This window comes from Carassius auratus, chromosome 3 (assembly GCF_003368295.1).
Source record: "Carassius auratus strain Wakin chromosome 3, ASM336829v1, whole genome shotgun sequence".
NCBI classification, from domain to species: domain Eukaryota; kingdom Metazoa; phylum Chordata; class Actinopteri; order Cypriniformes; family Cyprinidae; genus Carassius; species Carassius auratus.
The window spans coordinates 8709912-8735205 of record NC_039245.1 but is presented as its reverse complement, the minus strand read 5'-3'; the positions used below and the strand labels follow the sequence as shown (position 1 = coordinate 8735205).

Genomic DNA, 25294 nt, shown 5'->3' with positions numbered 1-25294 from the left:
AAAAAGAAAGTCCACTCTCTCCCTCTATTGATTGGACACTGATTTCATGTACCTGTCTCAGTGCTGTAGAAAGTTATTACAAAAGAAGGTTTATTTTGGACATGCAATTCCATTTTTTACCAGTAGGGGTATAACGAAAGGTTGTGAAAAATGTCCACTCTCCCCCTCTATTGATTGACAGTGGTTTCATGTCTCTGTCTCCCTGCTGTTGAAAGTTATTACAAAAAGAAGGTTAATTTTGGACATGCAATTCCCTTTTTACCAGTAGGGGTAAAAAGAAAGGTTGTGAAAAATGTCCACTGTCCCCCTCTATTGCTTGACACTGGTTTCATGTCTCTGTCTCACTGCTGTATAAAGTTATTACAAATAGAAAGTTACTTTTGGACATGCAGTTCCCTAATCAGCCACTTGGGGTAAAATGAAAGGTTGTGAAAAATGTCCACTCTCTCTACTAATTGACACTGGTTTCATGTATCTGTCTCACTGCTGTAGAAAGTTATTACAAAAAGGTTAATTTTGGACATGTAATTCCCTAATAAGCCACTTGGGGTAAAACGAAAGGTTGTGAAAAATGTCCACTCTCCCCCTCTATTGATTGACACTGGTTTCGTGTCTTTGTCTCCCTGCTGTAGAAAGTTATTACAAAAAGAAGGTTAATTTTGGACATGCAATTCCCTTTTCTACCAGTAGGGGTAAAATTCAGGGTTGTGAAAAATGTCCACTCCCCCCTCTACTGATTGACACTGGTTTCATGTACCTGTCTCACTGCTGTAGAAAGTTATTATAAAAAGAAAGTTTATTTTGGACATGCAATTCCCTTTTTTACCAGTAGGGGTAAAAAGAAAGGTTGTGAAAAATGTCCACTCTCCCCCTCTATGTATTGACACTGGTTTCATGTCTCTGTCTCCCTGCTGTACTAAGTTATTACAAAAAGAAGGATAATTTTGGACATGCAGTTCCCTAATCAGCCACTTGAAGTAAAATGAAAGGTTGTGAAAAATGTCCACTCTCTCCCTCTATTGATTGACACTGGTTTCATGTCTCTGTCTCCCTGCTGTAGAAAGTTATTACAAAAAGAATGTCAATTTTGAACATGCAATTCCCTTTTCTACCAGTAGGGGTAAAAGGAAAGGTTGTGAAAAATGTCCACTGTTCCCCTCTATTGATTGACAGTCGTTTCATGTGTCTGTCTCCCTGCTGTAGAAAGTTATTACAAAAAGAAGGTTCATTTTGGACATGCAATTCCCTTTTTTACCAGTAGGGCTAAAAAGAAAGGTTGTGAAAAATGTCCACTCTCCCCCTCTATTTATTGACACTGGTTTCATGTCTCTGTCTCCTTGCTGTAGAAAGTTATTACAAAAAGAAGGTTAATTTTGGACATGCAATTCCCTTTTCTACCAGTAGGGGTAAAATTCAGGGTTGTGAAAAATGTCCACTCTCTCCCTCTACTGATTGGCACTGGTTTCATGTACCTGTCTCACTGCTGTAGAAAGTTATTATAAAAAGAAAGTTTATTTTGGACATGCAATTCCCTGTTTTACCAATAGGGTAAAATGAAAGGTTGTGAAAAATGTCCACTGTCCCCCTCTATTGATTGACACTGGTTTCATGTCTCTGTCTCACTGCTGTAGAAAGTTATTATAAAAAGGAGGTTAATTTTGGACATGCAATTCCCTTTCCTACCAGTAAGGGTAAAATGAAATGTTGTGAAAAATGTCCACTGTCCCCCTCTATTGATTGACACTGGTTTCATGTCTCTGTCTCCCTGCTGTAGAAAGTTATTACAAAAAGAAGGTTAATTTTGTACATGCAATTCCCTTTTCTACCAGTAGGGGTAAAATTCAGGGTTGTGAAAAATGTCCACTCTCTTCCTCTATCTACTGATTGACATTGGTTTCATGTCTCTGTCTCCCTGCTGTAGTAAGTTATTACAAAAAGAAGGATAATTTTGGACATGCAGTTCCCTAATCAGCCACTTGGAGTAAAATGAAAGGTTGTGAAAAATGTCCACTCTCTCCCTCTATTGATTGACACTGGTTTCGTGTCTATGTCTTCCTGCTGTAGAAAGTTATTACAAAAGAAGTTTTATTTTGGACATGCAATTCCCTAATAAGCCACTTGGGGTAAAACGAAAGGTTGTGAAAAATGTCCACTCTCCCCCTCTATTGACTGACACTGGTTTCATGTCTCTGTCTCCCTGCTGTAGAAAGTTATTACAAAAATAAGGTTAATTTTGGACATGCAATTACCTCATAAGCAATTACCTAATTTTACCAGAAAGGTTGTGAAAAATGTCCACTCTCCCCCTCTATTGATTGACACTGGTTTCGTGTCTATGTCTCCCTGCTGTAGAAAGTTATTACAAAAGAAGTTTTATTTTGGACATGCAATTCCCTAATAAGCCACTTGGGGTAAAACGAAAGGTTGTGAAAAATGTCCACTCTCCCCCTCTATTGACTGACACTGGTTTCATGTCTCTGTCTCCCTGCTGTAGAAAGTTATTACAAAAATAAGGTTAATTTTGGACATGCAATTACCTAATAAGCAATTACCTAATAAGCCACTTGGGGTAAAATGAAAGTTTGAGAAAAATGTCCACTGTTCCCCTCTATTGATTGACACTGGTTTCATGTCTCTGTCTCCCTGCTGTAGAAAGTTATTACAAAAATAAAGTTAATTTTGGACATGCAATTCCCTTTTTTACCAGTAGGGGTAAAAAGAAAGGTTGTGAAAAATGTCCACTCTCTCCCTCTACTGATTGACACTGATTTCATGTACCTGTCTCAGTGCTGTAGAAAGTTATTACAAAAAGAAGGTTTATTTTGGACATGCAATTCCATTTTTTACCAGTAGGGGTATAACGAAAGGTTGTGAAAAATGTCCACTCTCCCCCTCTATTGATTGACACTGGTTTTGGGTCTATGTCTCCCTGCTGTAGAAAGTTATTACAAAAAGAATGTCAATTTTGGACATGCAATTCCCTTTTCTACCAGTAGGGGTAAAAAGAAAGGTTGTGAAAAATGTCCACTGTCCCCCACTATTGATTGACACTGGTTTCATGTCTATATTCCCTTTTTCTAAAAAGCTATTACAAAAACACCTACTGAGCTATAGCAAAAAACGAAGAAAGTTTGCACTTTCCCCACGGTCCCTAACTGAAGGCTCTGCTGAGAGCGTTCTCTCCCGGCTTTTTGCACATTGCGACGGCTTGCATGGGGCCGTGCTTATTATATCGAGGGAAAATATAGAAAAAGAAGGATGTGAAACATGTTCAGCTTTGCCCTTTTGGCGGTCACACTGCTTAGATTTTTTTAGGGCAATTCGTTTTGGAGTTATTGGCGTTTACCGCTGAATGTGTCACGAATATCGAAAACAAAACCAACTTGACCCCGCTTAACTGTCCTTAAGATTTAGGTCTCAGAGTTATAGGCATACTTTTAGACAGATTTTTCTAACTCCGAAAAATACCAAAGATGCCCAGAGTCCCGATCACCTGCATTTGACCCGCTGCAGGGAAGGTCTGCATGTAGCCAAATGGCGATGTTTGAAATGTAAATTACTGAATACATAATTGTACATAGGCTAATTATTGGTCCCAGTTAGGAAATAAGCTTATAAATCATACAGAATATTCTTTTTTGGGTATCAAAAATTGCAGAAAGTTTTGTGTGCGGTATAGGTTTAGGGGTAGGGTAAGGTATAGAAAATACAATTTACAGTGTAGCCTAATGTCCCCATAAAACATGGACACCCAACGTGTGTTAAAGAAACCTTGCCAGAGGCTACTATCGACGCCACCACTGTGAACATATAGGCCTAGTAAATAGATCACATCATACTTGAAACGAAAGCGAAACTTATTACTACGTGTTGCTTCGTCACGGTATGTATTTGTCTCATCTGTTGATTTAGTAATATTTGGAAATAAATGAACATGACAAAACAAAAAAGTATAAAGTGGTTGCTACTAAAAGTTATAGTCACGGAAGTCGCTTTATGGTTTGTTGTTAAAGTGGTTTGTTGTTAAAAAAAAAGTTGTTGTGACAGGCGCAACGTAGGCTTTATGACAAGTGAAAGTGTTTAAAGTCAACATATTCCTCAACATTTTACAAAACGAACAAAACAAATAGTTAACACAACAAAAACGTGTCTGCTGGCTTTAATGCATGGTTGAATATTTTTTCTATAAAAAGCAACTTTTTGCGACGTTAATAACTCAAGCGGTCATGTTTGACAGGCTTAAGTGAATTAACTAGCTCAATTTACACGAATGAAATGTCCAAGATTTGATGAAAACCAGCTCTTAAAGGTTTTTATATTGGTTGCAAAGACATGTTATGTCTTATTTCTGTTTAAAACAGTGTTGTCTGTTCACAGGTTCTTGCGTAGGTATAATGTCTACTGAGGTAAAGGAAGTGTTCTGGCTAAGACTTTTTTTTTTCATTCGATTCTCTATTCAGTACAATGACCCTGTTTGTCATTTTGTCTGTCCACTCAGGATTATAGCCTTGTGGATGGTGAGTCTTTGAGAAGTCTGGACCATGTACTGAGGGAAATCAACAAATACAAGGTGTGTGAGTGGCTCGTAAACCGGGATACTTGTCAACCAGGATGCAAACCATTAATCCTTATGTCCTCTCATCTGTCCAGACACAGCATGAAGCATTGCTGGCAGAACAAAAAATACTGAGAGATGGCATAGATAATAACAACGACTTTGCCAAGAAATTTAAAAAACGTTCTGAGGAGAGGAAATCGTCAATTGAGGATGAAAAAAAGAAACGTAATATGATAATTCAGAAAGAGAAAGTATGTATAAGTAAAAATACAGACAATCATTTTATATCCTAATCTATAGACTTTAAAAAACAAACAAATCTGTTGTAATCGGTCCCTGTGTGCAGGCGAAGTGCAGAGCTGTACAGGACCAGAACGCAGACCTGCAGACGGAGATCCTGAAAGTGAAGGAGGAATTGCATAACCTGGACCAAAGAAACACAAGTCTGAAAAAGCAAACTGAGGTTTACAGAGTCAAATATATTCATGCCTATCTTAGCTTCAGTTACTGGCTCTACAATATATCAGTGCAATACATGTTGAAATACTTTTTAATATTTATCTAAACTTTTTAAATATTTTCCCTTATATTCAATAAATTTGAACTTGCTTAATTTCGATGCTTAATTGAGACACATTAGCAACTGTGGGATTAACACAGGCTCCACACTGACTCCACAGATCTCTACAGCGGTGCCTGAGAGGAGGGTTGTGTTTCGAGGAAATACAAAAGAGGGAGCGCATGCTGTGTGTTTTGATGTGAAGCCCTGCATAGTTTATCCAATGGAGGGTGGGACAGCACTGATCACCTTTGAGGAAGAGGATGGTATGTAATGATCCAAACTGAAACAACATCAAAGGTGCTTAAAGGTTCAGAGAACTCAGAAAACTGAAAGGTTTAAATACACTGAAACAAAGGAGATGTTCAACTAAACAACAGGTGAATGAAATGAGTAATTTAACAGAGGTCAAATGGTAAAACAAAGAAGACAGGACCAAAACACAATGAAAACATGAACAAAACAGGATATAAGTGTAACAAAGTCTTTGGCACCAGAAATAACATTGACCTCAAGGCACTGCAGTGTCCACAAGATATTGATACTTCCTAACCCTGTAAGTTAAGGTCCCCATCTTAACTTATTTTAATATATCACCGTTCTTTAAATTAGTAACTAAAAGTAACTGAAATAATTAAATTAAAATGTAAAAATGTAATATTTTTATTTAAGTTTTAGGACCTGTGGCCAGTAGCACGAAGCAATATGAACAAACTCAGAGTTTCAAAGTAAATTTAGAGTTTACAAAACCAAACAAATCTAACCTAGTTTAGATCAGGGGCCCATTTTTGTATGTCACTAACTCAGTTAGCTGGATTTGATTGTTGTTGATTTGGCTTGATCTTGGATTGGTTGGTTCTTCGAAGCTCATCCTGGAGTTGCTGTCATAGCAACAGCTCGGGAGCAGGCTTATTTCATGTAAACAGTATTATAATGCATCTTTTTAAGCAGAATTGATACTTAAAATCTGTCCCAGCCACTGCTACTTTGTTGCAAGAGCATCCTACTAATCCATGAACAATAATAATAATAATAATAATAATAATAAAAATGTAATTTTTTAAATATAATATAGGCTAATAATATTTTATAGTCTATAATACTATAAACACAGCCAGTTTTACTAACGGAAATATTTATTTGTCATAAAATAATTAATTATAATTACATAATTGTATTATAGTCATACACATATGCTATACAGATAATGTAGAGTCGTGCATCAATTTGAGTGCTGACAGATATTATGGGAGTAGCTTGATGGAGCACATGCATCAAGATGCAGACAAAATGATCTTGACCCTTGAAACTTTAATTAATGCTGTCACGTACCAAAACCTGTTTCAAAGATAAAATTAAAAGAATTGCTAATTGCTACATTGAAATAAAAATGTAAAGTCTGTACAAATATTAGAAATTGTGAATATAAGTAATTGGGAATCATGTAAAAAAATGTAATAAAATAAAAACAGTGCACATTTCATTTATCTATTATAACATTTATGTATATGGTGTTTCCTTATAAAAGTCCTTGTAAAAGAATTTTGTCAAGTATTTCGTCAGGTGTCTTTTTTAATTATATGATGTCATTACGTGGCTGTCCTGCCGCCAGCCAATCACTGCATTGCTGATCGTGGTTTCGAGTATTGACATATAGCCCCTTTTAAACCAACCCATGAATTCGCAGTTATCTCAGATAACTTAATCCAGCCATACTAATCATCAACAACAGATGTGTTCGAAGAACTGAATTAGCCAGATCCTGATTAGCGTGATGATATCATCTTAGATGTGTCATTTCGTCTTGGATGTATTAAGCAATGTATGAAGAACAGGCCCCTGGTTCAGCAGGCTCATTAAGCTCGATATAAATGTTCTCAGTCAACTCAGAGTTTGATCCAGAGTTTGTGATTAATTCGGAGTGGATGATTTCACCACGTACAACATGTTACCGTGGTGACGAAACCCACTTAAAACCAGTCCACCTTCTTGAGCCCGAAAACTCTGTTCAAACTAAATGCAAACTTACCTGGTTTTAAACTGAAACCACTTTGTGCTACAGGCCACTGGTCTTCAGCGATCCCATTCATTTTAACCAGTGCATTTACATGACTCTTCCAGTTGTTTGTAAAGTATAGAAGTATAGAAAAAAAAAAAAAAAACTATTCTAAATTTATACAAATATTTTTTTGCTTTTTGCTCAGGATTTCTACCTGATTAAACATTTTAGAGCTTGGCATAGACAGAATTTTTTTTTATATATTTAAAAATGCCCATCACTTTTAAAGATTTTATCCAACAACAAAAAAATTATCAACTGTAGAAATCACAGTTTTTAAATTAGGCTGCCTCATATATCCCAAGTAGAAACCTTCTTTCTGTAGAAACAACTTTCAAAGAAAAAGTTGTTGTTTAGAGGTTGTAATAAAATAAGAAAATTATCTCTTTTTTTTATTGTTTTTAATATTATGTTTTAAGTAGATTTAGATCATCTTTTAGGGTCTCTTGGCTTATGAATCACTTCCATAGATTTTTACACAGAGACACTTTTCAGTATCATTTAAATGACTGTAACACATAGGCCTACCAGGGTTTCTTGTAGCTTATTGCTTTATTAACTTCTCTTCAAATCTCTTCTGATACTACATCTTAGTGGCTCAGAAAATCTTGAACCTAAAGGATCATTCGGTGGAACTCGGGGACTGTACCATCACCATCCAGGCTAAACCCATTCAGTTTCTGGTACCTGACTATGTTGAGGTAATAGAGACAAGCTGACATCTGTTTACATTGATGGATTGTGTATGAATTGCTCTGGACTAACAGGATATAAAACAACCCTCTGTTTCTCTCTCCATCTGTTAGATGGAAACACAGGTGTGCCCACGCAGAATCCTAGTCTCCAACCTGCCAAAGGAAGAACCTGAGGAGAGAGTACTAGACAAACTGGACATCCATTTCTCTCGGACAAGGAATGGAGGCGGCGAGGTTGAGGACAAGGACATGCTGCACGACTCTGGCACTGTGGTCATTACTTTTGTAGATGATAATAGTAAGTCAACTAAATTCATTCAGTCTGACACATCTCAGGGCAAGATGGTTGAAATGTTTCAAAATTCTGTTTTCATTTGTCTTCAGTTGCCAAAGGTCTCTCTGACAAACAAGATCATGAGGTAGACTTTGGTAAGAGGAAGTACAGGGTGAAGGTCACTCCATTCCTCAATGGCGAGATTTCACAAATGAGTGTAAGAAGAATAGAGTATGTCACAATACTTTCAACCATTAATGCTGGGTTGTTTATGATGTGAACTGACTGTTGCTCCCTTTCAGATCTGTGACTCAGTGTGTCTGCGCACAGTGCTGCTGACGGGCATCCCTGACATCATGGACAAAGACAACCTGCAGGACAACCTGGAGATCCACTTCCAGAAGAGCGCCAATGGTGGAGGAGAGGTGGAAGGCATCATCTACAACCCTCCAGGCCACACCACCCTGGCTTTGTTTGATGAGGACTGTCCTAAAGACAGCTAGAGTGTGTGAGGATGCTACAAAACCTCTACAGCCCAGAAATTGAATGCTGCCTTCAACTAAACAGATCATTCATTCTTAACTGACTCTATAGAACTGCTGATTTGGGTCTATTGTCAAAGTTATATAGTATAAAGATCCCTTCACCTCTTATTTTCTCTAATCGTGACATCTTTTTCTATTTTCGAATGTACTTTATTAATATACTTAATGGATAGAAATTTGTATTATTTACAATTCTTAGCTGTATTTCTTGTCTTTTGATGATGAAAGATCTAGTCATATTGGGTTATGGCTTATAGAGAACGAAGTCTTCAATAAATGGTAATCAAAACTATCATTGTGATGTTTATGATACACTTATAGGAATCTCATGAAGCTAAATCCAAACACAAAAGAAAATATATTCTGTACGATGAAAGAAAAGGTTATTTTTAAGACCCTTAAGCATATTAGTTCTCAATATGTTTTTATTTTGGGTCAGTCATTCTCACTGGTGAATCTCACTACTGTAGCAAAATAGTTTTAAGTTATAATTTATATTTAGAGATTATTATAAATCTATTAAAATACATTACAATTTCATATTTTAATCAAAACACTATCATGATGATCAAAATGTATGCTTTTTAACCACACATGAAAGCAAAGTAGACCTTTATAGGTGATTGAAGCAAATAGCTTCACTTGGTGATTGAAGCAAATAGCATATTACATATTGCATGCAAACTGAATTTATTTGAAAAAATACAGTAACAGAAAAAGTAAAGACATCTACTTTGAAAACCCTTTGGATAAAACAAAGCAATCATGTGTGCAGCAGTAGCCCCCTCACCACAATAAATGACAAATGTGAAAGATACAGCCAACTCCATCAGGCACTTAGACAGAAGAGATGTGGAGTGCATGAAGGGAACAAAACGAAACAAGGAGGGTTCACAATGAGCCGATAGCTATTCTAGCCATTAAAACAACACCAGGAATAAGTTAAAACCGATACATTCTACATGTTCAGTGAACATTACATATTTCACAAACACATGTACATATAGGTCACATTGTTGTTCCAAATATATCATATAGATAACACACACAGAGCAGAGTAACGATCACATCAAGACTTTTCTAGTGGTCTCTAGAGGTACTATGTCCAGGCCGTCCTGAAGCCCCTTTGTGCGTGCATAAGTTCAGCTCATGGTTTTAAATCATCTATATCTGGTGATAACACACTGTCCTTGTACTTCTCTACATAGACAATCATTTCAAATCAATTTAGTGTCTTTAAAAAAAACAACCGTTTAAAACTGATGCAAAATGAATGAATGTCTGTTCTCTTGCTAGTAAGAAAGAAAATTATGACATCTGTTCTCGTGCGTTACACAAACAAGCAGCTCATGAACATCAATGAACATTTACATTAAAATGATTACGTGCAGAAGTCTGATCCTTCTCAACTGTCTGATTTCATAGCACCATTCCCGCTATATGAAATTTGAAATGTTAATACACATGAAAGTTGTAGGAAAATAACATTTTAGGAGACAAAAGGGAAACGGCAAGACTTGTTGGTAAAACAAGATAAAAAAAGTTTAAAGATTGAATCAGTAACTATTGCAAGAGCATATTTGCTTATGACGCTTGTGCTCAGGTTTAAGTACGATCTCTAGTGCTAAAATTGTACCTTGTGAATATGCAAGCAAGCATGTAAGGTCATTTAGAAAGACTGCATACATGTAATAGGTGGTTTTCTGTTTAGAAAGGTTGTTACTGTAGAATAACACCCCTGTCTATTTAGTCTACACACAAACACTTGAGATGAGCTTAAACATGAAACCAACTTCAGATCGGTTAGACGATCACAGGCGCCCAGTCCCTCTGAGTGCGTCCATACTGTACACAGAGAAACAGGACAGAGCGATAAGACAGTGTGATGTTGGAACGGAAGGAAAATAAAGAAAAAATAATAATTTAATATGAATTCAAGGGCCTTTCAAAACCCTTCTCTACCTGGATGTCAGTGAGCTCCTTATGGAATCTCTTAGCAAGGTCCGGACCGTTCTTCATTGTGGGAATTTGGTAAGTCTAGATGATTTAAACAAATAAAAAGAGCAGTGTTTTTTTTAAATAAATGTACAAACGCTTATTGCAAGATGCTGTCAGATGACATTTGCATTAGAGAAGCAAAGTGTGCATTTCCTGGTTACCTGTCCTCTGTAGAGCAGACTGCCAACTGGACACACCACGCATGCCGTGCCTGAACCGAACACCTCCAGAATCCGTCCGTCATCTAAAGCGTCTATCAGCTCCTTCATTAAAACTCTGCGCTCTGTCACTTTGAAGTCACCCTGAAGAAGACACACAACCCTTACAGTACTATGGCAGAACTGTGAGACAGGCATGGCAACAGACATCTTGGTACTTGATGTGTAACACGTTATTGCACAATTACCGTTTTCATTTACCATAGCATCACATGGTGTGTCACTGTCATGTCTATTATTTGAATATTAACATACAAATATGGTTTTGCAGTCTAGCAAACCTTAGATAGATATTAATGTTTTAGAGAACACATGAAGTTGAGAGTTGAGAAACTTCCCCTTTTCCATTATTGTTTCTCACCCATTCTCTGGCAAGGTCTAGAAGTGACTGTCTGGTGACTCCTGGAAGAATGACGCCATCAAGTGGAGGGGTGACCAACTCTTTCTCTACAAAGACATGCAAATATCAGTAAATACAGTGGGTATAGAAAATAAATCACCCCCATTTAAAATAATCACATTTTTTTGCTTTGCAGCCTGAAATGAAGATGGACAGAGTTTTTGTTTTATCCAGCTGCATTTACTCGCTGCAATTTATAACATCCAAGTGAAAGATATAACGTCAAAAAAAAAAAAAAAAACCTCAATCACTGAGTTGAAAAATGTTCGTAATGGGTCTGCAGTTAAAAGACCTCCTATTACCACCATCAAATGCTCTCTCAAGCACTTCAGTGAACAAGACTTTTTAATAGATCTTGCCCAGGTATCCTGGAAGGACATTGACCTGATACCATATGTGGAAGGTGCCTGGTTATTTTTTAAGGATTGCTCTTATTTATATCCTGAAAAAGCATGCTCATTTTAAAAAGTTCAGAACTAAAAACAGATATAGTCCTTGGTTTATTCCGGAATCGACCGCCCTCAGCAGGCACAAAAACATTCTATGGGTTAGCTAAGGTTAGCTTCTATAAACATAAATTTGCTTCTTGCAGTACCAATTCTAAAAAGTTTTGGGACATAGGTCAAATTGATGGAGAACAAGAACACCTCCACCCACCTGCCCACGGCTTTAAAGATAGGAGACAAATCAGCTAGACTTGATCATTTGGACCCCTCTTTTTGAAAATATCAGCTGCAATAATTGCTGCACCCATTACCAGCCTTTTCAATCTCTCACGTGTTTCATCAGACACATAAAGACTGGAAAGCTGCTGCTGTTGTTCCCATATTCAAAGGGGGGGACCCTACAGACCCAAACTGTTAGCGCCCTTTCTCCGTCCTACCCTGCCTTTCAAAAGTTTGAAAGTCAAGTCAACAAACAGATAATAGTTCATCTTGAGTCACATCATTTCCTCTCTGATATGCAATCTGGCTTCAGAGCTGGTCATGGGTGCACCTCAGCAGCACTAAAGGTCCTAAACAATGTTATAACAGCTCTTGACCAAAAACAACATTGCTGCTGTTTTTATTGACTTGGCCAAAGCTTTTGATTCTGTCAATCACAGTATTATTATTGGAAAACTTAAGGTCCTTGGTTTCTCAAACACGTGCCTTTCTTGGTTTTCTAATTATTTCACTGACATATTTCAGTGTGTTAAGTCTGAAGGTCTGCTGTCTGAGCCTTTGGCTGTATCTATGGGGGTGCCCCAAGGCTCGATTCTTGGCCCGATGGTATTCTCGGTTTATATTAATGATGTCGCTCGTGCTACGGGCAACTCTCTTATTAATCTCTACGCAGATGACAGCGTTCTGTACACTTCAGGCTCAACACTGGAAAATGTTTTAGAAAAACTCCAAAAGAGTTTTGAAGACATTCAATTAGCCTTCTGTGATCTTCAATTGTCTTTAAACTCTAGTAAAACAAAATGCATGATTTTAAAACGGACACATTCTGTATCTTCATGCCCAATTAACATCACCACCCTGAATGGGTCTAAGTTGGAATATGTGGAGAAATACAAATAACTAGTGGTCTGGCTAGCCCCCTCGCTTTCCTTTCAAACCCACATAAACCATCTCCAGTCAAAGATCAAGTCCAGGATTGGGTTTCTATTTTGAAATAGAGCTTCATTTACACTTCCTGTAAAACAGGCCCTTGTGAAAATGACCATCATCCCAATGCTTAACTTTAGTGATGTTGTCTACAGAACTGCTTCTAATTCTTTACTCAAGAAATTGGACATTGTTTACCACAGTGCTGTTCGCTTTATTACTAAAGCCCCATACAAAACCCACCACTGCACTCTTTAGTCACAAGTAGGATGGCCTTCATTACACAACCGGCACCTAAATAACTGGTATCAATTAACTTACAAGTCCTTATTAGGCCAAACACCATCTTACCTACGTACTCTAATAACCATATCAGTGCCTGTATTTAACCTGCGTTAGAGTAAATATATCTCTCTAGACCCTGCAAAAGCCCGCACCTCTTTTGGCTGCTCTTCTTTTAAATTTTCTGCTGCAAATGATTGGAACACTTTACAAAAGTCTCTCAAATTAGAATCTACTGTTTCGATCGTTACTTCTAAAGTTTTACTCTCAAATTTACTGACGGACCACTGTACATGTTGATGCTCTTTGTGAACAAAGCCTTATGTATTTTTTGCACATATTCAACTGAATGGCTGTCATTGCATTTATTTGCACATTATCAGTTTACCCATGTTGGACTATAATTTACCCATAGCATACAATATATACTTGCACTGCCATTTTACATTTTTAAACTATTAAGTTTTTCAATGTTTATTTTTATACATTGTCCAGTACTTTTAACGGAATCTGAATGTCTTCTATATTTATGACGGTGTATTTGAATGTCAGTATGTTATGTGTAACTTCATGTTGCCTTGTACCCTGCGTCTTATCTTGGCCAGATCGCAGTTGCAAATGAGAACCTGTTCTCAACCGATTAACATGGTTATGTAGCAGAAATGACTCGAACCAGACAAATTAAAGAGTCGATCAGGGCTGTGTTTGAAACACAGGCTGAATTCCTCAGGAAGTGATAAATCAGTTCTAGTGCCACGCAAGTCCCAAGCAAGATGACCAACCAACTTTCAACATTAACACCACTGGAACAATTATTTACCATTTCAATTGGAAGAAGAGAAATTTGGTGTCAAATTTGTTGTTCGTGATGAAAATGCAACGCTGGACCTCACATGTAAACTCATGAGAGTTAAACACTTCCATTGACTTCCCCCACCTAGCAGAACCAGACTGAAATTCCTAGGGGGGAGGTTCAACCTCTGGTTTCCACAGAAATATTTGTCAAAAGAATGGCAAAGAAACTGTCTTTTCTACATATATATGGACCAGAATGAACTCAAAAAGACTTATAAATGAAACAGTCCATCGCTTAACTCCATATTCATTTATATGTAACCCACACATTTGACTATCATGTTATAATCACTTATTGTGTATATCTTTTAATAACTATGGGATAGCCTAAGGATACATAGTCATGTATAGTATCTATGTAATTGAATCTGCTTGCTTGAAATAGTCCTGACAATCATTTATTTGTCACATGTATCATATTCTGGTTATAGGAATCATGTCCAAAATTAGACCCTGCAAGAGCGGGAAAATTCGGACCACATGCCCCCGAGGCAAGACAATATCTGATTGGTCAAGACAACATTTGAGGTGTGGCCAACAGGCCAGTTTAAATACTCAGGACACCATAAAATCTTGCTTTTAGTTGCTAGCTTTGCTTCTGCTACTAGTCATGCCTGCTTTTAGTTCTAGCCTTGCTTTTGCTATCAGTCATGCCCAGAGCTGTCAAGTAACGAAGTACAAATACTTTGTTACTGTACTTAAGTAGAAATTTGGGGTATCTATACTTTACTAGAGTAATTATTTTTCAGCCGACTTTTTACTTCTACTCCTTACATTTTCAGGCAAGTATCTGTACTTTCTACTCCTTACATTTTAAAAATAGCTTCGTTACTGCTATTCCATTCTGGCTTGTCATCATTCAAAAAAAAAAAAAAAAACCTATCCAGATAAATTGCGGCAATCCGGATGGAGTGAATTTGATTGTGGTTGGATGAGAAGTATAAACAAATACCATTCCGACACCCTATTGGTTTGTACGCGATCCATCGCACCTGCACGTGACACAAATCACATCACAGTCCAGCCAGGACATAGACAGTTTTGGGTTCGTTTATCAAAAAATATATTTTCTTAAAAGTAGGGTTGGGTATGGAACTGGTAACCGATTGCCTCAGAGTCAGTCCGCTTAAATTTCAAATGAAAGCAGCGTCAGACCGGTGTCCTCCCGTCTTTCAGCGCGCTCTGCAATCCGCAGAGGCGCAGAGCGAACGGAGCAGCGCATGCGCACTTAAACAAACAGAGGACACAAGGTATGTGTTTATCGATAGAGTGTTAGAATATCCGCATCTGTGCAGTTCTTTGTCATAAATAAAGTTTACAAAAGGTCACGAGGTAACAGTCGGTTTCTCATCAACTGTAAAGTTTTCGCTCATCACACCACAGCCGTTTCCTCCAGCGAAAATCTAGCCCTTAACACATATGAACGAACACATACTTTAATTACACTTATTTAAATATACTTAATGAACATGTAAAATGCTGTGCAAAAGTCTTAGACACGTTAGTATTTTCACTTAAAAGAATGGTGTTCGGCCAGTTATTTATATATTTTGCTGTGTGTCAGTATAAAATATCAGTTTACATTTCCAAACATTCAAAATCGCACTAGATTATTACTAAAATTAATGGCAAACTGATATTTCCTACTGACACACTACAGCAAAAGATATAAATAAGTGGCTTAAAACCCTTTTTGGGGTGAAAATACTAATTTTTCCATAAGACTTTTGCACAGTACTGTATTTTAAAAACGACCTTGTTGCTACTTTATAAAGAATGACCATACAGTAATTCACAGAACTGATAAAAGACAGTGACAGACAGCCCTCATCTAAACTAAATATCAGAGTGATTGACAGAGATACAGTAGAAATATTACGTGTGGTTTTGTATTAAATAATGACCCAGATTGTGGAATACATTAGCCTCAGATTAAGGGAAGCACAACTTGGGAAATGAGAGCATCCAAGCTGAAAAGCTATGGATTTATTTTAAATATTTGTAAATGTTCTTTAAAGTTATCCATAGTTTTTTTTTTTTTTTTTTTTTTTTTTTTTAAAAGTATTGGTTCAGGCCCCGTTTAGGAGCCGGTACCATTTTAAAAGTATCGAAAAGGCACTGGACCCTACTTAAAAGTTATTATTTCTCACTGGCTCATTTACCAAATGAGTGCTTTTTCTTCGTCCTCCACAAATTAAGCTACTGTAGGTAGTTTGGTAGCGAGATGTTTGAATAAATTAGCGTTTTCGATTGACGATGCGATTGACAATGTTGTGATAAGTAGGCTATACCAACTTTGTAACTCGTTACCCTCCGAACACTGGACATAGCAGACGTATGCACCAAATACAAGAAGCTATCAATCAAGAAAGTATCAGAATTATGATTTCTTTTTCAGTTTTAGTTTTTGATTAATCACTTGGATTTATCATTCATTTTGACAGCACTATAATGTTTACTGTAAATAGACAACCATACAAGTGTAATTGTCACTAAGCCTGCACCAATGTTCTTGTCCATTGCCCTCACAGATTCCTGCAGCTAAGCTTGGATGTACATTTACATTCCATTAAAGGTTATTGATGACAAGCCTCTGGAGTTTGACTTTTTGCACCATAACAATACTTATTGGCAACTAGTCATCATATCTCTAGTCCTTTAATGTATTTGCATTGTACTAAAGTGCGTTCATTTTAAATGGGCATATATGAGGCTGATGAAGACCTGATGGTCGAAATGTTGCTTGATTAAATTCCTCTGGAGCAGTAGTTTTCAGTGTTCAGACTTCACTTCTTTATTTGTCTATATCATTCAGTTGTCTTGCACCTGCGTCCTAATTGGATGTTTGGGATGTGCACACCATTTTTGTATTTTCATATATGCGGCTGAAACAGGAAGCCTAGTGCATCCCAAATTTTTCAACATGAACATTTTAATACAACATTATAGTCATTATGGCCTATGGCCTTTAGAAAAATGTTTTTTTGAGGAGATGGGGTAGTGTACAATAGGCCCCTGTGGTGGTCTAAGCTTTTGTTCTTAATGGCATTTTTTTCCCTTACATTACTTTTACTTTTATACTTTAAGTAGTTTTTTAAACCAGTACTTTTGCACTTTTACTTGAGTAAAAAGCTTGAGTTGATACTTCAACTTCTACAAAAGTCTTTTTAAACCCTAGTATCTATACTTCTACTCGAGTAATGAATGCCAGTACTTTTGACACCACTGGTCATGCCAGCTTTTAGCTTTGCTTCTTAGCTTTAGCTTTTAGCCACGCTGTTTGTCATCACTGTTCTTTGAGCGCAGTTCCAGCGTGCTTCAGTCTGCATGCCTGCTGCTACTTAGCCACGATGAGAAGAACCACAACCTAGTCTCGTAAAACTTTACTTTCTCGTGTTCTGAGTTAAGTTTTGTAACGTCGAGTTTCAACTTCAACCCGCACAAAACTCCGTCTTCAGCCAACGCCCAGCCAGGGCTTCCCAAGACGTCACTTCAACGACTACTGAACTTCCAGCCAATCAGCGACAACAAAGGGACACCTTCAGGCAATTTACCTTCAGACATTTGTGCTGGTGTATCTAATATAATTTTAACCTCATTGAAGAACTCAATGCGAGGGTTAATTAAGTGATTGATGGCTGTTCATGTCTATGCAATTTAATGTATTGCTGTAAACTTGGGATTCCATATTTCCATTCTCTTAAACTCATCTTTCCCTAACTTTCGATCTTCCTGCAACTTGTGTGAATGTGTGAATGTGTGAGTGCGTGCGTTTATGTGTTAGATTAGTTTATATGTCTTAGATTTATCTAATAAAACTTTATTGATATTGAAAAGAGAAGTATCTTGTGTTTTGTGCTTACAAGTTAATGTCTTAAACTGCCGATCTTGTTACTGTGCTAATTGATAGTGTTTCACTATAGTTTGGATATTAGTATCCAGAGCAGATTTGATGTTAAACGGCTCGTTCACTGAATCGCAGGCGCGTCTCAGTGATCAGCTGTGAAACAGTGATTCTGTTCAAATTATCTTTAAAATCTTAAATGATTCCCTTTGAGCTAAATTGACCTGTTTCCCTTACATTTAAATAAAGGTAAAATGTAAAAAAAAAAAAAAAAAAAAAAAAAAAACAATAAAAAAAACCTGTATTTCTTGTATCAGTATTTTGCTGAACCATAGGAACGCTGTAATTTGGTTGATGAGCTGTATTGATTTCCGTCAGACATATATTTTGGTGTTGAGGCCAAATAATGTAAGTCTAGTACCATACAAGCCACATTTGTGCAGAATTTGTGATATTGTTGTCACATGCACACAATGACCACTCTTCAGCTGTAGGCCTCTTGGTAACCTCTCTGACCAGTTTCCTCGTGCTCTTTCATTCAGTTTGGAGTGACGTCCTGATCCAGGGAGGGTCTGTGTTATAACAAATATTTTCCACTTCTTAATAATAGACTTCACTTTGCTTCTAGGCATTGATAAAGCCTTTGAAACTTTATTGTATTCGTCTCCTGACTTGCGCCTGTCCACAACCTTATCCTGGAGATCTTTTGACAGTGTCTTGCCACCCATAGTTGATTGTTTGCTTCAGTTGCAGTAACAAGGACTGAAAAGCTCCAGGAAAACTATTTTCATGTTGAGCTGATCAAAATAAACAAAGCTTTGTGTGCCATTTAGAAGGTGTTTATCTACACCTGATTGAGTCATTCTTAGGAGTGGGGTGATCCTTTTTCTAACTCAGTGATTCTGTATTTTCTTTCTTTTTTTTTTTTTTTTTTTTTACATTTTGATGTTATATCGTTCACTTGGATGGTATAAGTTACAATGAGTAAATACAGCAGGATTAAACTAAAACTGTGTCTGTTTTAATTTCTGGCTGCAAAGCAACAAAATGTGATTATTTTAAGGGTGGGGAGGTGATTTTTTTCTATATCTACTGAACAATAAGATGCATTAAAATGCATCTGATCACCAGCAGAGGGAGACAGTCATTATTCATGGAATAACAAATGACTAAACATCACCATCTTGATGAACTGTACAGCAGGCCACACTGTACAGTGCAGTGCACTTGACTTAATCTTGCTATTTTGAGAGTGAGAAATGAACCGCAAGCAATATATACTGTGACTTTTTTTTCTTGTCAGGGCTCCCATACCTAACTTTTTCATCAATAATTTTCCATAACTTTTTTATTCCTTCATGATTATTAAATAAGGATTTTTAAAAATCACTTGATAGAGGCTACACACACACACACACACAAAATTCTAGTCAATTAAATATTTTACAGAATTGTTCAAGTTTGAAATTTGCATAGCTTAAAATGTGGTTCAAGACATTTCTAGGCCTGCAAATCATGATTCTCTCATATTGCCAATTGTTTCATGACCTCACTGAATCCCTGTGAGGTATTTTTACACACCAAAAATAGCATTGTGCTGTTTTATTCCTAAAATAACCCTTGTAAAAAATACTGTCTACAGTAACGAGAACCACAACATCAATGTGTGTAAACAAAGGCACTTAAAGGATCCCTACATTTGGGTTCTTTTTATATTAGTTCCAAATTTACTACATTAACATATCGAGCAAGTACATCATGAATCCATCTTTCAAACTGTGTTTTTATATTATCCTGAATCACTTCAGAATACCTATAATAAGGGTTTTTATTCAGACTATTTTAGATCTATTTGGACGACAACCACTGCAGAGAAGCCAAGTGCCTGCGTGATCGTCATTTCCATGAAAGGAGAGAAGTAGCTCTGGCTACAATGTTTTTTCCACAAGGCACATGCAGTTTTGTTTACTATCCGCTAGAGTGCCAACAGTTATAGAGTGTATCTTTAAATAAGCACATTCTGGCTACTACCACACAGTTTTGCACCTAAAACACACAGAAGCAGAAGCTTTTAGTTCAACATTTCTAGAAGCTACTCCCCCTCTCACCTCCGTTCTCTGTGGTCCAGTAGATGAAGAGATTCATGGTTCCGACCTCCGTGATCTCCTCATTCTCTCCGTACAGCCAGAGAACCTGCTGGCACCCCTGCCTGGCCGCCTCGCTCTGAACAGCAATCGTCGGCCCGTAGTTACTAAGAAACATACAGCCACAATCACAAGAGGTGCATTCAGGAGATAAAACACTGGCATGGAAAACATGGATTATTACACTGAAACCAAACATTTTAAAAGAAGAGGTTTATAACGAATAGCGAAAGCACTTCAATTCATAAGATAAACAGATATCAGATAATCTGAACACTCAGGACAGCAGCACAAGCTTTGCTAAAGTGGGCTTTAAATGCATAATGTGGCAGTAAGATAAGGACTGATAAGAGAGTAGGAAGAGATACGGCACATAAACAGAAACCTGAGCTGCATTAGTGTAAAGGGTTTAGTAGATCGCAAGGACTTTACCATGATCACAAGTTGCAACATGACCAGTCTACTGCAGCCTGTGCAAAGTACAGAATTTCTCTCAATAACTAGAATGTGAAAAGCTGCTCATAAGACTCCAAAGCGGCATAATAATGGTAAAAAAGGGCATTCAAAGGTCAATAGAGTGTGACAAACAAATAAAGCAGAAGCGTTATTGCTCTTCTGACATTCATGATCTCACCATTAAAACGCACAAGAAAATGCATCACTATCCTGCAACAGGATACCAATGAAAGGCTCAAAAAACACTTGCAATACTACAGAACGATTAACGGCATACCCTTATGAAAACTATATAACGGACAAAATGTTTCTAAAGAATTACAGTTTATGTTTCTGTTTTAATTTTTTGGGGTCAAGTTTGGATCTCTGGGCAAGTTGGATTGAACTGCAGTGCTAATAGATGAATGCACAGAAGACCAACTGCCAAGGTCAGGATTTTTACATTTCAGTTCGTTTTTCCACCAAACCCTGTTGTATAACCCCATAACACTTGGAATATGTAGCAGGTGTCACATGTGACCAATCTGACACATTTGCAACTGCCATTTTTTATAAAAAAAAATTTGTGATCCAAAAACTAAAATATTGGTCAAGTATACAGGGTAAGTAAATAAATCATTTTCATTTTGGGATGAACTAACTTAAACAGCAAGAACATATTACACAATTTATTGCAACAATAACAAAAGTAAAAGAAGGAAAAAGAGACAAAAACAAAATGAAAATGTAAAAAAAAAAAAAAAAAAAAAGTTATTTAAATTTGAGATTCAAAAGGGACTTTTTTTTGCCAACAGTAAAAAAAATATTTTCATTATAATTATTATTGTAGAACAGTTAAAATGTATGCTATAGAATGCGACCAAGCTTTTGTGAAAACTCACCCTCCCATCTTGTATTCTCCAACGCCGCCCCTCCAGGCCCGGACATATCGAGGATCTGCCAGCAACGACACTGGACTAAAGCCTCCAGTGGCAAAATAAGGTCCAACAGGCCCAATGATGACAAAGAGCAAAGAATGACCCGCTCGAGACACACCTAGAGAAGGCTGCAAAAACAAGACGGGTCACCAATAAAGATCAAAATCATTCAACAAATGATATTTTAATATCTAGAGTCTCTTACTTCAGTTCCTATAAAGGTTGGTCTGATGTACAGGCTGGCGTCTGTGGAGTAAGGAACCCATTCTTGGTCGACCTCAATCAGCTTATTGATACACTTTATCAGTTCGTCCTTATCAAACAACTAAGAAAGATGAAAGAGAGAGAGAATATGCTGTTGGAGATAGGAGAGGATCGGTCACACAGTTTGGCTAAGTGGAAATGTGATAATACCCCAGAGCACCAGTCAATAAACTGAAGTAATGCCCAGAGGAATAAGATAAAGACTAACAGGCAGGCAGCTCCTCTCCGTGCTCCGGTACATGCGCTCCATATTCAGCATCGGCCTGAAGAGACGGATACGGTTATCTACTCCCCGAAAAGCCTTCATGCCCTCAAATAGCTGAGAATAAAACAGAATATCAGAAAAAAAACGATTTAATAAAAGAAAGGCATGAATTTTGGAAACTAGTCTTAAACATTATCAGCAAGCCCTATAGTTCCCTTCAGTTTAAAATGGATCATATTAAATAAACCTATATTAAAACAAAACAAAAAAAATCACTGTAAATTTTCAGATTTAACTATATATATTCATAAAGATTAATGTAATTTAAAATGATAATTTTATACCAATGTATAAGATTAAGAATTCTAAACAACATATACATAAACTATTAATAACTGTATACAGTATTTTAAAAAATATTAATTGCAATCACAATATCAAGGAGATGCATATAATATATAGTGCAGACACTTCATTTCTACATTTTTTTGTTTGTTAGAGCGCAAGCATCTGACAGAATTCATATTTATATAAAAAAAAAAAAAAAAGCATACTTGGGAAATAAAGTCAACTTAAATGAGAAAACAAGATGCTAAGAACCATGAGGCTCACCTCTATGGAGTAATGCAGGGCTGAGGAAGCAGGGTGAAGGGACAGATTCTGGAAGGGCTTGATCTGAGGTGCCTCCCATCCTCCTGCTGCAGACCAGCTGACTGTCAGCATGTGGTCTGAAAACTGCTTGCCGAACACGAGGGTCGAGGGGTCTGGCTTTGGCTTCAGTACAGGGTTCCTCTCTATGGTAAGATCTGCAGCCTGACACAAACAAACGGGGAGAGAAAGACAGAAAAAGAGGAAGGGAAAACGGACAGACAGAGAGGGGCGGGGAGTAAAGCGGGCACGTGGAGAGGAGTTTATTCATTATCATTGATTGCACATGCATTTGAAAAATTAATCTGGATTCATCGTGCCAGTCAAGCTCTTATTGAAACTGAATTGAATTAAATTAAAATTGCGGTGAGAGGGGAAGGGGGTGTTGGAAAAAGGAAAGCATGCAAGAAGGCAAAAGCACAAGGAAAAGAGACGTCAGATCCCAAAAGGTGACACCGTGGCCTACTTAACACTTCAGAAAATGCAACTTCACAGGTCTGGAAGACCTGCATTTTCCCAAAACTGTAACCGTAAACTCTGAACCAACTGAAACAAACACACATAATCACAAGACCTGAAGGCCCAGGCTGACCTGTGGTGGCATGGAAAAAAAGCGGTGCATAAACCTGGCACAACAGGTTTGTTTCAATACCTTAAAGGAAGAGCTGACGAACCGCAACGACCCACATGACAGGGAGAGAGGCTGAAGAAAGCGTCCATTCAGTGCCTTAAAACACAGAAACAAGGGGTGACTTCAACCTTTTCCTTTCATAACCAAATCAGACACAGAGCACGTTCTTCTCGACAGCTGTTATTTAGACCTCGTGAGATGTGAAGGTTGAGTATGTACAAGCCGTATATACCTGCATTTGTGCACAAGGAGACAGCTGCCGCTCACAGTAACAGTGCTTTTAATAGCTATAAAACCCTGAGTGAATATGTAAAGCATGAAAGGAAGTGTGTGTTTGCCTCTTTTACTCTAAGACACAGTAGTACTCTTATTACGGTTTTGTTTTCGTGCTTTATTAGACATTTGTTTACAAAATAAATAATATAACAGGGCTACAGGATAGCTCTGTCAGGAGACCTTGCCAAAACTCTGTGCATAATTTGGGAGGCAAAAGTTTTTTATGGCAAGATGTTTAACCAGTAGTTCCTGAAAAACTAACTAGCATATAATTTTGCAACTAGTATTGTTTTAATTATTACTAAGTAGTGACTAGGATCAGTTTCAACTTCACTATAATAATTATTCATTTAATTATCTCTTGGCTACTAGTCACTGCCAAAGTCGCTGGTAGAAAACTTAAATCTGCAAAGAGTTCAAAGACAAAAACGGCAACAATTCACTTCCAAGTAGCATTCCAGAATTACTAGTAACTATCATTTAAGTAGTTCTTACATATTTTTAGTATAAGGACACTACTATGAAACTGATGTTTTTATCTCACAATTTGCAATGCCTTTAACTAACATATGTAATGACTAATCAAAATTTTATAGTACCAACACTGCATGACAAGTGAAACAAAAAGTATCAGCAACAACTGGATTACACAGAAGTGAGTTAATATCACAGATCTCTACTGATTATATTTGCAAACTGTAACAAGCTAGTGACTCATTAACATTGAATACTATTACTGAAAAGAATACTAGTATCTATCTTGCTGCAAGTGAAAGTTAAACACAACAAGTCATTATAGTAATATTATTAATAATGATTAATTACTCATATAATTATTTTTTTGGGAATTTTTTTTTTTTTTGCCTGGAAACATTGAAAAAATAAATTAGGACATTTTTATGAATTATTGTTACAACGGCCTGCCATATGCGCGTGCGTTCGTACGGAAATACGTGGAATGCTGCTCTCATTCATGACGCAAGCGTTAATCCGAGTTACTGATTATTAACAGGCAGATTTGCATATGAACATCAATTCAGAGTCAAAATCAACACATGACCCTCTGATGTTTTATCCATATATAAAATACAACCCTTAGAAATATGCATCCCGCTCATGTGATCATTGAAACTTGCGAGTTGTCGATTTGCAACGACGATGATCTGCAGGTTAAAGCTGCTTAATTCCGTTCTGTTAAATAAACTCCATCTACGTCGAGAGAATTTAGAAAGAGCCGTTAATTATTGACAGAAGAATTTGGAGATGTGGCAGGGGGGATAAGCCAAATGATCTTTGAACTCACCGTCCTGACCGCTGCCATCGCTGCTGTGCTGTGCTGAGATGAGATGAGATGAATGGTAAACTAGTCCGAGTGGGAGCAGCAGCCCGCGACTCGATGAGCTCTGCGTTCCGGATTGAACCCTTTAAGAAAATAGAAGCAATGTGCTCAGGGTTTGAATCTATTAAAGTTTCTTCAATTTTCATGTAAGCCCATTCGCATAATTTTCAACACAGGCCAGAGTGATATTTGCATCAGAAGGTTCGTTTGAAATATCTTAAATGTTATGTCAGCCTTAAAAAATTAAATGCTGGAAATTTCAGGCTTTCTAAAATTGGTGAGATATTTTCTCAAAATTCATAAAATATGGTTGAATTAATAGTTGGTTATATTATCATAATATTTATTGTCTTTATATGAATTTTAAAGGTCATTAATGTTACAAACACGACTATTCGTATCCATCAAAGGGTTAAGAATAACCCGAAGGGTAGGCGTGACGGAGATCTCGCATCTGATTGGATAAAAGAGTAGGGGTCAAATCTACGCAATCAGCGGGGTTAAACGGGTTAAAGAAGGTTATGAGGAAACACTC

The 25294-nt window shown here is 37.2% G+C and overlaps 2 protein-coding genes across 2 annotated transcripts; one reads left to right on the top strand and one right to left on the bottom strand.

The window, feature by feature from the left end:
* Positions 1-3775: 3775 nt before the first annotated feature.
* LOC113046717 (interferon-induced 35 kDa protein homolog) lies at positions 3776-8982 on the top strand. The gene is made up of 10 exons (XM_026207644.1): positions 3776-3883; positions 4378-4406; positions 4499-4570; positions 4651-4809; positions 4905-5021; positions 5239-5383; positions 7771-7877; positions 7983-8169; positions 8256-8362; positions 8448-8982. Exons 2-10 carry the CDS (start codon positions 4395-4397, stop codon positions 8646-8648), a joined length of 1107 nt encoding a protein of 368 aa, XP_026063429.1. The 5' UTR covers positions 3776-3883; positions 4378-4394; the 3' UTR covers positions 8649-8982.
* Positions 8983-9356: 374 nt separating this feature from the next.
* Positions 9357-25124, bottom strand: LOC113046709 (branched-chain-amino-acid aminotransferase, cytosolic-like). The gene is made up of 11 exons (XM_026207632.1): positions 24724-25124; positions 23166-23240; positions 22478-22678; positions 21869-21979; positions 21602-21721; positions 21361-21524; positions 19988-20130; positions 11268-11353; positions 10850-10990; positions 10653-10727; positions 9357-10535 (listed from the first exon to the last, which is right to left on the bottom strand). Exons 1-11 carry the CDS (start codon positions 24739-24741, stop codon positions 10494-10496), a joined length of 1176 nt encoding a protein of 391 aa, XP_026063417.1. The 5' UTR covers positions 24742-25124; the 3' UTR covers positions 9357-10493.
* Positions 25125-25294: the final 170 nt, after the last annotated feature.